The 13,969-nt window shown below is 43.0% G+C and overlaps 1 protein-coding gene across 2 annotated transcripts in view; it reads right to left on the reverse strand.

The window, feature by feature from the left end:
- The window catches only part of EP300 (E1A binding protein p300), a 91,197-nt gene that overhangs the window by 32,620 nt on the left and 44,608 nt on the right, over window positions 1-13,969 (reverse strand). For both annotated transcript variants that reach the window (XM_077948429.1, NM_001266486.1), the window contains 4 exon segments: window positions 11,028-11,121; window positions 8,634-8,771; window positions 5,860-5,977; window positions 4,915-5,089 (listed from right to left, as the gene is read on the reverse strand). In XM_077948429.1, the coding sequence (XP_077804555.1) occupies window positions 4,915-5,089; window positions 5,860-5,977; window positions 8,634-8,771; window positions 11,028-11,121 (525 nt within the window).

Here is a 13,969-nt window from a genome sequence, read left to right on the forward strand (position 1 = left end):
ACCCCACAAAATATTTTTAATAATACCTTTGAAAATTGAGTATGAATCACACAAAATAAAGCTCTGAACTAGACAGAAACTTGAAGAAAATGTTATTTCTGGAATACAGAAAAATGTCTCCAAGAGGATTTGTTGGTATTCCTTTATAAGCCCGGGTGCTTTCAATGTTGATAGAAAAATAAGCTATTGAAGCCATTATAGGCCAGGCACAGTGGCTCACGCCTGTAATCCTGGCACTTTGGGAGGCTGAGGTAGGTGGATCACTTGAGGTCAGGAGTTCAAAACCAGCCTAGCCAACATGGCGAAACCCCATCTCTACTAAAAATAGAAAAAAATTAGCCAGGAGTGTTGGTGGGCACCCGTAATCCCAGCTACTCAGGAGGCTGAGGCAGGAGAATCGCATGAACCTGGGAGGCGGAAGGTGCAGTGAGCCAAGATCGCACCACTGCACTCCAGCCTGGGCTACAGAGCAAGACTCTGTCTCACAAAAAAAAAAAAAAAAAAAAAGTGAAGCTATTACAGCATTTAATGTGTTACTGTTTAACAAAGTCTGCCTCTGGTTGGCATGCAACAGAGTATCTCCATGGATAATAGCTATGAATCATGTCTAATGGTGGCCAAATCTGATCATGTAGCACAATGTTTTTATGCACACAAACTGTGAACACTGATTTTAAATAATATGCACATTATACCACACTACATATCATGTACCTCTTAAATACAAAAATAGGAATAATTCTTAATAAAGTAAAATATACATACATAAATCCTAAGGTCTTCTTCCTGGATTATCAGCACATGCTCTAGTGTAGCACTTTCAATACAGTGCACAGAGAAAATAATATTTTTACAGCACCCTGAGAAAGGACAGATGTCTGCAGTGACCTGGCTCCACCCTGGCCACACCCTTCGTCAAGGGCTGTGCACTCAAGCCTAAGGCACAGGAGAGGAAGACATGCCTACTCTTCTAAGTAGATGTCTATTCCTTCAGACAAATTTCAACCTTTAGTAAACAAGCAAAACTGACAGAGGAAATGCTCAACATTTATATAAACTTTTATCTATAACTCTGCAAGCTTTATAAAAAGTACATGCGGCCGGGCGCGGTGGCTCAAGCCTGTAATCCCAGCACTTTGGGAGGCCGAGACGGGTGGATCACGAGGTCAGGAGATCGAGACCATCCTGGCTAACCCGGTGAAACCCCGTCTCTACTAAAAAATACAAAAAACTAGCCGGGCGAGGTGGCAGGTGCCTGTAGTCCCAGCTACTCGGGAGGCTGAGGCAGGAGAATGGCGTAAACCCGGGAGGCGGAGCTTGCAGTGAGCTGAGATCCGGCCACTGTACTCCAGCCTGGGCGACAGAGCCAGACTGTCTCAAAAAAAAAAAAAAAAAAAAAAAAAAAAAAGTACATGCATAATCCATGCTCGTTACATAAAAATTGTGCAGTGGCACAATCACAGCTCACTGCAGCCTCCACCTCCTGGGCTCAAGTAATGTTTCTGCCTCATCCTCCTGAGTAGCTGGGACTACAGGCACACACCCCCATGTCTGGCTAACTTTTGTATTTTTTGTAGAGATGGAGTTTCTCCATGTTGCCAGGCTGATCCTGAATTCCTGAGCTCAACTGATCTGCAGCCTTAGCCTCCCAAAGAGCTGGGATTACAGGCGCGAGCCATCACCATGCTCAACCCTTTTTATGCTTCTTTTATTTTCTGTGTATCAGATAAAGGTAAAAATCTCATTCTACAAAATGTCAGATTTAGTACGAGCTAAAGGTCAATATATACTTAAGGCTGATACTCAGTTCCACTACCATTTATTCCTGCTTACATCAGTACCATACTGTTTATACTGACATTAGAATACAATTTAGTATCTCAGAGACTTTAGACTTGGCTCAAATTTCACCCAGAACTTGAGTAAATTCTACCAAAACCAAGTATCTCATGTATGTCCACTTGTTTTTTTTTTGAGATGGAGTCTTGCTCTGTTGCCCAAGGAGGAGTGCAGTGGCGCAATCTCAGCTCACTGCAAGCTCCGCCTCCTGGGTTCACACCATTCTCCTGCCTCAGCCTCCTGAGTTGCCGGGACTACAGGCGCCTGCCACAACACTCGGCTAATTTTTTGTATTTTTAGTAGAGATAGGGTTTCACCATGTTAGCCAGGATGGTCTCCATCTCCTGACCTCATTATCCACCTGTCTCAGCCTCCCCAAAGTGCTGGGATTACAGACTTGAGCCACCATACCTGGCCTGTCCACTTTATTTTATTTATTTTTGAGACGGAGTCTTGCTCTGTCACCCAGGCTGGAGTGCAGTGGCACAATCTCGGCTCACGGCAACCTCCGCCTCCTTGGTTCATGCCATTCTCCTGCCTCGGCCTCCCGAGTAGCAGGGACTACAGGCACTCGCCACTATGCCCAGCTAATTTTTTGTATTCTTTAGTAGAGACGGGGTTTCACTGTGTTAGCCAGGATGGTCTCGATCTCCTGACCTCGTGATCCACCCGCCTCGGCCTCCCAAAGTGCTGGGATTACAGGTGTGAGCCACTGCGCCTAGCCTTTTTTTTTTTTTTTTTTGAGACAGAGTCTTGCTCTGTTGCCCATGCTGGAGTGCAGTGGCACGATCTCTGCTCACTGCAAGCTCCACCTCCCGGGTTCACGCCATTCTACTGCCTCAGCCTCCCGAGTAGCTGGGACTACAGGCACCCGCCACCATGCCCAGCTAATTTTTTTGTATTTTTAGTAGAGACGGGGTTTCACCAAGTTAGCCAGGATGGTCTCGATCTCCTGACCTCGTGATCCGCCCACCTCGGCCTCCCAAAGTGCTGGGATTACAGGCTTGAGCCACCGCGCCCGGCCTTTTTTTTTTTTTTTAAATCTTTAGTTACTACTCAAGTTCAAATCATGTACTGAAGCAGTCTCAACTCTAATCTCGACTTTTTCATTCCTCAAAATTTGTTCTCTAACAAACTACTCAAAAAATATGTGTTTTTCCTTACTATTGGGCAGCCTCCACATATGCTATTTCCTCAGCAATGTTGCTCCTGCCATCTTTTTACACATTAGAAAACAGTACCTGGCACACTTCAGTTAGCAAATGAGGCTGCTAAAGGCCAGTGGTAACCAATGGTTATTTACTTTACTACTTCAATGAATGCAAGAGATGAACTTCTTAGCCCACCTATAATCTACTGATGGTATGAGGTTTACTACCTGCTGGCTCAGCTGGCACTTTCTGATAGGTCATGAGCATTTCCTAACTCAGTAAATGCAGGTTTTTCCTATCACAGCCTTGCTCACAGCATTTAAACAGCCTGTGTCATTCCTGAAAATGGTGTGCCTGCTCCATATTTCACTACTTTGATCCTACCAATAAGTCAAAGATTAAGACAATTTATCATAGTCTTGGCTATCTGGTTAATTCATCAGGTCAATAATGATGCTATAACCAGAAACTGAAGCTGTCAAAATGTAATTTTAAATGATGCTTCTAGGCAGGGAGCGGTGGCTCATGCCTGTAATCAGTACTTCGGGAGGCCAAGGTGGGCTGATCATTTGAGGCCAGGAGTTTGAGATCAGCCAGGCGAACAGGGCAAAACACCATCTCTATGAAAAATAAAAAAATTAAGACAGGCGTGGTGGCACGTGCCTGTAATCCTTGAACGTGCCTGAATCCTTGCTTGATTGAATCAAGCAATCCCAGGTTGCTTGAACCTGGGAGGCGGAAGCTGCAATGATCCAAGATCACGCCACTGTACTCCAGTCTGGTTGACAGAGTGAGACTTGTCTCTTTTTAAAAAACAAAAACAAAAACAAAAACCTCTTTCTCTAAGCGGCCTGAGGTAATCTGTGAAAATGGTTCGCTGTTCACTTGACCCGGAGAACCCCACGAAATCATGCAAATCAAGAGGTTCCAATCTTCGTGTTCACTTTAAGAACACTCGTGAAACTGCTCAGGCCATCAAGGGTATGCATATTCGAAAAGCCACGAAGTATCTGAAAGATGTCACTTTACAGAAACAGTGTGTACAATTCCGACCTTACAATGGTGGAGTTGGCAGATGTGCCCAGGCCAAGCAGTGTGGCTGGACATAAGGTCGGTGGCCCAAAAAGAGTGCTGAATTTTTGCTGCACATGCTTAAAAACGCAGAGAGTAATGCTGAACTTAAGGGTTTAGATGTAGATTCTCTGGTCATCGAGCATATCCAAGTGAACAAAGCACTTAAGATGCACCGACGGACCTACAGAGCTCATGGTCGGATTAACCCATACATGAGCTTTCCCTGCCACACTGAGATGATCCTTACTGAAAAGGAATAGATTGTTCCTAAACCAGAAGAGGAGGTTGCCCAGAAGAAAAAGAGATCCGAGAAGAAACTGAGGAAACAAAAATTTATGGTAACGGGAGTAAATTCAGCATTAAAATAAATGTAATTAAAAGGAAAAAAAAAAAAGAAAAAAGAAAAAAAGAAAAGCGTTCCCAGCCTTAGAATATTTTATGTCAAGAAGGAAGTGTGACAGTGTAATATGATATTATGTGTGTTACAGGGCTCCTGAACCTGGTCAGCCTACAAACATCTACTGGCTACTTACCACACAAGCCAGTCTCAGAGAAATCTGTGCATATCTGTAGGCTATCGCTTTCCAGGTGTCACTATTAGAGAAGTTTACACCTTGGGCTCTAAAAACATTGCCAGATTATCAAGGTATGTTAAGTACCATGCCCAGACATCTTAAATATACTTGTTCTGCTGTTTCTACTAGTAGATGAGTTATTTTCTCTGCAAAGGCAAATGGTTATTTAAAAAACTCCAGAATAGTTACACAAGCTTATAGAAATTAATGACTCTGGATAGAAACTATTTTATTATCAATTCTCTCAAATAGAAATATAACAAAAAAACACTTACTAGAAGTCATTCCTGGTTGCGGCTGTCCCATGTTAGGCCCTGGATTCATGGAAACTGGAACCATGCCTGCAGCATTTGGTAGCATGTTCTGTTTCTGTAGTCTAGTCCTTCGTTTTTCTTCTAGTTCCTTCTGGATCTTATAGATTTTCTCAGCTAGAAGGTGGTAGTACTCCGCCTTTTGAATTGTTGAAGTAAAATAAGGGAGATGAGGAAAAAAGGAACTACCACCAGGTAACAGAAAAAATCTGAGAACAGATACTAGTTTCATTCTATATGGTGCCAATTTAGAAAGTTCAACTTACGTAGAGAAACTGAACTGCCGTTAACAATAGTAAGTTGCTACTTCATTATATTCCAGTGAAGAGAGAACAGAGCTGTTAACAGCTCAGCACCACCCCCTCCTGTTTTTGGGAGAGACAAGGTCTCCCTCTGTTACCAGTGGCACAACCATGAATCACTGTAGCTTGACTTCCAAGGCTCCGGTGATTCCCCCATCTTAGCCTTTTGAGTAGCTGGGACTACAGGCATGCGCCACCATGCCTGGCTAATTTTTTGTATTTTTTGTAGAGATGGGGGGTTTTGCTATGTTGCCGGGCTGGTCTCCAACTCCTAGGCTCAAGTGATCCGCCCACCTCAGACTTCCAAACTGCTGGGATTACAGGCATCGAGCCACTGCACGCACTCAGCCACTTTTTAGGTTGATAGGACAACCAGATAAAGTGCCACATGAGTGCATTGCATTAGGAGGAAAAACATAAAATTCTTGATGACATACACTTAAGAAATTGCATTGTTATCCTAACTGTGCTTGGTGATAATAAGACAGGTTAGCTACAGCGTGTCCCCGTCTGAAGCACATGTACTACTTGTACATGCCAAAAAGGAATAAAATAACCACAACAGGCTCGATCTTGGCTATTGATAGAAAAAAAACTAGACACTCACTCGATTGTTTGCAGATTCATACATGTCTCCTTCGACTTTCCGAGCATATGCAACTAGGTTTTCCATCCGTCTGTCTTTTAAAGCAGCAGGATCCGGTGTAGGAAATATGGCTTGGACGCTGGAAAAAGAAAATCCTACCAGTGTAATAGCATGTCAGCTTTTTTTTTTTTTTCTTCAGACGGAGTCTCACTCTTGTTGCCCAGGCTGGAGTGCAATGGCACGATCTTGGCTCACCACAACCTCCGTCTCCCAGGTTCAAGTGATTCTCCTGCCTCAGCCTCCCAAGTAGCTGGGATTACAGGCATGTGCTCCCATGCCCCACTAATTTTATACTTTTAATAGAGACGGGGTTTCTCCATGTTGGTCAGTCTGGTCTCAAACTCCCAACCTCAGATAATCCGCCCACCTCGGCCTCCCAAAGTGCTGGGATTATATGCGTGAGCCACTGTGCCCGGCCAGCATGTCAGATTTTAATTAGACTTTTTCCAATTTTTATACACTGAACACATAGAGGAACACATAAAGAAAAAGTGGCAAGGTGAGATACATTAAAATATAATACTTACTGAAATGAAATTGTCTTTCTGTGATAAAAGAATTTTTGTCTGTATTTCCGAGCACAATATAAGAAATGACTCTATAAAAAATACTCTTTGGTCCCTGTTACTGTAGATGTAAAGCAAAATATTACAGTGGGCTACATACTAGAGACAGTGAGGAAAACAGGCCTTGTCATAGTATCAGGTAGCAGAAGCCTTCAGAGCTCCATCTACTCTTCTAAATTTATTACTTAGCTTACTGAAATAAAATTTATTAACCACTCTAAAATGTGAAGACATCAAAAACTTGAAGTGTTCTGACAAAGGCTTATAAAAAACAACCAACCAAAAACCCGAAGTGGAGAGAGCAGAAATTCATAATGATTCTGTTAGATTGTTTTTCACTTTCATGCAATTCCCTAACAGAATGTTTTGCACTAGTATTTCTTATGACTAATAAATGTGGTCTTTAGGCATTAATTTTATTTGGATATCTCGTACTCAGATGCATAGGACTTGAAGGAACCAGATAAAGAAGATATAAATGGAAGTCCAGAAGAATACCGAGTTGGTAGAAAAGTTGAGCATATATAATAAACTTTTAATGTAAAGTCAAATATCAATCCCAAATAATCATCTCTGTCCACTAAATAAAAGTTACTGAATAGTTTGTCACAAAATAAGAGATTGGTTATTCTTTATTAAAGGAATAATTTCATTAAACTTGTGAAGTTCTTTCCTTGTCAAATTCCATTACTTAGTGCTACCAATGAAGAACTCCTGGCTGAACGCAGTGGCTCACGCCTATAATCCCAGCACTCTGGGAGGCCGAGGTAGGTGGATCACCTGAGGTCAGGAGTTCGAGACCAGCCTGGCCAACACAGTAAAACCCCATCTCTACTAAAAATATAAAAATTAGCCAGGTGTGGTGGCATACACCTGTAACCCCAGCTACTTGGGAGGATGAGACAGGAGAATCGCTTGAACCCAGAAGACGGAGGTTGCAGTAAGCCAAGATCATGACACTGCACTCCAGCCTGGGCGACAGAGCAAGACTCTGTCTCAAAAAAAAAAAATTCCTAAATGATTGGCAAGCATGGGTTCCTGGGAGAAAAAAAGAATTCCTAAATGAAACATATATAATTGGTAGTCTGGTGTAACTTAAAAACAAATTAAGACAAAATGATAAATAGTTCCTCAATTAAAAATGGATACAATAAAGGAGACCCTGCTATTAACTGGAAGTGAAATGAAAAGACTTCTCCAAGAAAAAATACTGCATGGTGTTTGAAGGGTAAACTCTGTAATGGGCGAGGTCCAAGCTCTACCTTTTTATGATGCTGAGCACATTTCATTACCTTGCTCTATATGCCTCCCCCTCCTTCATCTGACAAAAACTCTTTAGATTAAGATGGAGTTTGTAAGGGGAGAGTACCTGAAATATATCAACTTCTCAAAAAATAAACTGCCATGTGCACATTTGGAGGACAAGAAGCCCAGAGAGACCAACCTACCAGATTCAACTTATCAACATAATAAAAGTTCTACCAGGACAGGCGCGGTGGCTCATTCCTGTAATCCTAGCACTTTGGGAAGCCGAGGCAGGCGTATCACTTGATGTCAGGAATTTGAAGTCAGCCTGACCAACATGGTGAAATCCCGTCTCTACTAAAAATACAAAAATTAGCCAGGTGTGGTGGCGCATGCCTGTAGTCCCAGCTCCCTGGGCGGCTGAGGCAGGAGAATTGCTGGCACTTGGGAGGCGAAGTCTGCAGTGAGCCAAGATTGTGCCACTACACTCCAGCCTGGGCAACACAGTGAGATTCTGTCTCAAACAAACAAACAAACAAACAAACAAACAAAAAAACCCGCTCCACCAGGAGTAACAGAAAAGGATGTTATCACTGCAATATTTTAATGAGCTGAGGCCTAGTTTTTCTCAGATATTTAAGTTTTGCAAAGGCAATAGCTAAAAACAATGTTTAATTATTTACTGGCACTAGACAGAATAGTTTACATACTATTAAAGCTGAAAGACTACTATAGATGCTGAGAAAGGTTGAAAAGGAAAAAAGCAGCAGCAGTAAGAAATCCACAAGAGTAGAAGTATCGACATCAATGTCCATGCTACAGAAAATTTGCTAATATTCCTTTAGTGATTAAATGCCCAGGAGATTGAAAGCATGTTAACATAACATCTCTTTACGAATGAGAAATGTCCACGATCTTACTTACAGTTTGTGAACAAGATGATTTCGAAGATCCTGAGTAATATCTTCATGCCACTGTTTCCGAATTCCAGTACTGGATGGTTGAGCTGCTGTTGGCATAGGACCCAGGGAGGGCACACTCGCATTTTCACTCATCATTGGGCTTCAAAAAGGGGTCACCAAATAGTTTTAGTTAAGAAAGGTAGGAGAAAGAAGACCTCATTTAATTCAAGCTGACACTTATTATTGTAATGGGATCAATATGCTATGTCACTTCTATTTGCATTTAGGAGTTAGGAAGGGAGAAGTGTGTGACTAGACTGATTTTAAAGTGTGCATGCTCACACCAGGCCGGGCGCGGTGGCTCAAGCCTGTAATCCCAGCACTTTGGGAGGCCGAGATGGGCGGATCACGAGGTCAGGAGATCGAGACCATCCTGGCTAACACGGTGAAACCCCGTCTCTACTAAGAAATACAAAAAATAGCCGGGCGAGGTGGCAGCGCCTGTAGTCCCAGCTACTCGGGAGGCTGAGGCCGGAGAATGGCGTGAACCCGGGAGGCGGAGCTTGCAGTGAGCTGAGATCCGGCCACTGCACTCCAGCCTGGGCGGGCAGAGCGAGACTCCGTCTCAAAAAAAAAAAAAATAAAAAAAATAAAGTGTGCATGCTCACACCTGTGTGAGGGAAAGCTGTATTTCTTTGGAGGGCAGAATGACGTCCTAACACAAATCATAAGCCTTAATTTTCTGGGTTTTGTTGGTTATGTTTTCTTTTTTTCTTTTTTTTTTTTTTTTGAGACAAAGTCTTGCTCTGTCACCCAGGCTGGAGTGCAATGGTGCAATCTTGGCTCACTGCAACCTCTACCTCCCGCGTTCAGGCAATTCTCATGCCTCAGCCTCTTGAGTAGCTGGGATTACAGGCGTGCATCACCATGCCCAGCTAATCTTTTGTATTTTGTTTGTTTTTGAGATGGAGTCTTGCTCTGTCGCCCAGGCTGGACTGTAGTGGCACAATCACAGATCACTGCAATCTCTGCCCTCCTGGGTTCAAGCGATTCTCTTACCTCAGCCTCCGAAGTTGCTGGGATTACAAGGCACCTGCCACCACGTCTGGCTGATTTCGTATTTTAGTAGAGATGGGGTTTCATCATGTTGGTTAGGCTGGTCTCAAACTCCTGACCTCAAGTGATCCGCCTACCTGGGCCTCCCAAAGTGCTGAGATTACAGGCGTGAGCCACTGCACCCAGCCATTATTTTTTCTTGAGACGGAGTGTCACTCTGTTGCCCAGGCTGGAGCGCAGTGGCGTAATCTCAGCTAAATGCGACCTCCGCCTCTGGGGTTCAAGCGATTCTCCTGCCTCAGCCTCCTGCGTAGCTGGGATTACAGGTGGGCGCCACCATGCCAGCTAATTTTCGTATTTTTAGCAGAGACAGGGTTTTGCCATGTTGCCCAGGCTGGTCTTGAGCTCCTAAGATCAAGCAATCTGTCTGCCTCAGCCTCCCAAAGTGCTGGGATTATAGGAGAGCTGCCATGCCCAGCCTACACTTAGTTTTCTAAGGCTTGTGTTATCGGACTAAGCTGTCATTTTAACACAGCTCACCTCAGGGAATTATTTGGATGATGGACTAATTCTTTTTTTAAAATAATAATTATTATTTTTTGAGACACAGTCTCGCTGTCACCCAGTCTGGGGTGCAGTGGTGTAATCACGGCTCACTGGAGCCTTGACCTCCCAGCCTCAAGTGCTCCTCCCACCTCAGCCTCCTCAGTAGCTGGGAGTACAGATGCATACCACCACACCTAGCTAACTTCTTTCTGTTTTCTTGTAGAGAAGACGTCTTGACATATTGCTGAGGATGGTGCACTAATTCTTAACATCAGGATAAGGCCGACTGTTACGGAGCTGTAACCTTGCAACATCCTACTCTATTAGGGAAGGTGTAGGCTACACTAGATAATTAAATACAATTTCGATTAAGGCTGTAGAAAGAAGAAAGAATAGGCCGGGCAGGGTGGCTCAAGTCTGCAATCCCAGCACTTTGGGAGGCTGAGGCGGACGGGGGATCATGAGGTCAAGAGTTCAAGATCAGCCTGGCCAACATGGTAAAACCCCATCTCTACTAAAAATACAAAAATTAGCTGGGCATGGTGGCGTGTTCCTGTAATCCCAGCTACTCAGGAGGCTGAGGCAGGATAATTACTTTAACCGGGAACCAGGAGGCAGAGGTTTCGGTGACCCAAGATCGCACCACTGCACTCTAGCCTGGGCTACAGAGCGAAAAAAGAAAAGAATGGACTCAAACATCTGTCTGTATTCAAAGACATCGTCAAACCGAGGAAACTATGTTAAAAATTCAAACAATTAATTGTTAACCAGTATTTATAATATGACTCAGGGTATAAACCATGGTAAGACTTACTTTTGAGAATTTATGGCTGAATGCAACATTGAGTCAGAAAGAAGACTCGGCGTTTGAACTCCTACACCTCCATTTACTCCCATAGGACTAGCACCTAAGTCAAAATGAAATAACAAAAGACAGAAATAAATACAACAGCCACCATACAATAAATACCATAAAGTTAAGACACAAATGACAAATCAGGAAAAAAATATCAGCAGCACATACAGTAAATAATTGACAATATAACTGGCAACACATATGTAAAGGCTGATTTGAAGTACCCTTATAAGCAGGTAAGAAAAACATGAACCACCCAACAGTAAATCATAGAAATTTAAACAAAAATAAATGAATAAATAAATAAATGCAAATGTGGCCGGGCACAGAGGCTCACACCTGTAATCCCAGCACTTTGGGAAGCCAAGGTGGGCAGATCACGAGGTTAGGAGTTCGAGAACAGCCTGGCCTGGCCAACATGGTGAAACCCCCTCTCTGCTAAAAATACAAAAAAATAGCTGGGCGTGGTGGCAGGCACCTGTGATTCCAGCTACTTGGGAGGCTGAGGCAGGAGAATTGCTTGAACCCAGGAGACGGAGGTTGCAGTAAGCTGAGAACGTGCCACTGCACTCCAGCCTGGGCAACAGAGCGAGAATCTGTCTCAAAAAAAAAAAAAAAAAAAAAAAAAGGCCGGGCACGGTGGCTCAAGCCTGTAATCCCAGCACTTTGGGAGGCCGAGACAGGCGGATCACGAGGTCACAAGATCAAGACCATACTGGCTAACACGGTGAAACCCCATCTCTACTAAAAAAAATACAAAAAACTAGCCGGGCGAGGTGGCAGGCGCCTGTAGTCCCAGCTACTCCGGAGGCTGAGGCAGGAGAATGGCGTGAACCCGAGAGGCGGAGCTTGCAGTGAGCTGAGATCCGGCCACTGCACTCCAGCCTGGGTGACAGAGCGAGACTCCGTCTCAAAAAAAAAAAAAAAAAAAAAAAAAGCAAATTGTGCACAATAGCAATTATGGTTAAACTTAAAACATATTTTCATGTATGAAATTCTCAAAACTTTTAGAAGTTGATTTTCTAAATCCAAGTGTTCAGAATGATGTGTGGAAATACATATTTTCAACCAAAATGCACAGATGTATATAAACTGATAATCTCTTGGAAGAGCTATTTGGCAAGTGCTAACATAAAAACATTCTTGAATATATTCTTAGAATTTCCACTTTTGATGTCTTACAGTTATATATGTCTAGAAGGAGCAAAGAATTCTCAACCCAAAATTGTTTAGAGAATTTAACTACACATGCAAATGCTTCCATAAGCGACAAAAATTTATGTAAGCAGATAGGAGCCTAAGTACAGATCCTTAGAGAGAGGGACACAAAGCAGTGTACGGGTGAAAGAAAAACACATTTTATCGAACATTCCAACACTCCTTCAAAATGGCTTAAATAGCTCTAATGTGCATACAATTACTTCTTCAATTAACACCTTTAATGAATATCCTTTCTTTTTTATTTTTTGAGATGGAGTCTTGCTCTGTCACCCAGGCTGGAGTGCAGTGGCACAATCTCCGCTTGCTGCCTGCTCCGCCTCCCAGGTTCACACCATTCTCATGCCTCAGCCTCCTCAGTAGCTGGAACTACAGGCGCCTGCCACCACGACTGGCTAATTTTTTGTATTTTTAGTAGAGACGGGGTTTGAACACGTTAGCCAGGAGAGTCTCGATCTCTTGAGTTTGTGATCTACCCACCTTGGCCTCCCAAAGTAGATGCCGAGCGCAGTGGCTCACGCCTGTAATCCCAGCACTTTGGGAGGCCAAGCCGGGCGGATCATAAGGTCAAGAGATCAAGACCATCCTGGCCAACATGGTGAAACCCTGTCTCTAATAAAAACACAAAAATTAGCTGGGAATGGCAGCACGCTCCTGTAGTCCCAGCTACTTGGGAGGCTGAGGTAGGAGAATCGCTTGAACCCCGGAGGCGGAGGTTGCAGTGAGCAGAGATCACGCCACTGCACTCCAGCCTGGCTATAAAGCGAGATTCCATCTCAAAAAAAAAAAAAGAGATGAGGGTTCTCACTGCGTTGCCCAGGCTGGTCTCAAACTCCTATGCTCCTGTGTTGGCCTCCCAGTTGTTGGGATTACACGCATAAGCCATCATACCTGGCTGTATATTCTACTGCTTTAAACACTAATAACAACTTAAGTGACTGCAGAGATAAAACAACAAATGAACAAACAAGAAAGAAAAACTAAAAGCATTCAAACCCATGTTGTTCAATGTAAAACAAAAACAAAACAAAACAAACAAAAACACTAAAAACAACCAACAGCAACACTCACATCAAACCAAATTTTCATGTGGTTAAAAGACTTTTGATACACAGTTCTATTAATACACCCCTCAAGTTATTTTTAGTTAAAAACAAAACTTCCCACTAAAATGAAAATAACTGGCTCAATTTACAAACAATTTTTAAAGAGAGAAATGCTGTTGCCTTCCTTCATCATGCTCCCTAAAAGCTTAGGCTAAACTTTCCTTCACTGTTTTGTTTTCGAAACAAGATCTCACTCTGTCACCCATGCTAAAGTACAGGCACACGATGATAACAGCATCCTGAAACTCCTGGGTTCAAGCAATCCTCCCACCTTGGCCTCCCAGTGATGGAATTACAGGCACGAGTCACTGCACCTGGGCAGAATTTTCCTTCTAATATTATCAGGCTCGCTCTCTGAAATTTAGCTGTTAGAAGTGGTCTTTTTCAAATAGAGTTGTGATGTCATTAATTATGTATGTGTTACTGTAAAAATCTTGCGTAAAATTACATTTGTATATAAATTATTAATTTAACAATTTTTTTTTTAGTTCAATGAAATAAAAAACTGATTACACTGTACATGAATCTGCTTATCTTAGTGCCTTCTGATGGTACATGAAAATACAGCTACACATT

Source organism: Macaca mulatta, chromosome 10 (assembly GCF_049350105.2).
Source record: "Macaca mulatta isolate MMU2019108-1 chromosome 10, T2T-MMU8v2.0, whole genome shotgun sequence".
Lineage (NCBI taxonomy): Eukaryota > Metazoa > Chordata > Mammalia > Primates > Cercopithecidae > Macaca > Macaca mulatta.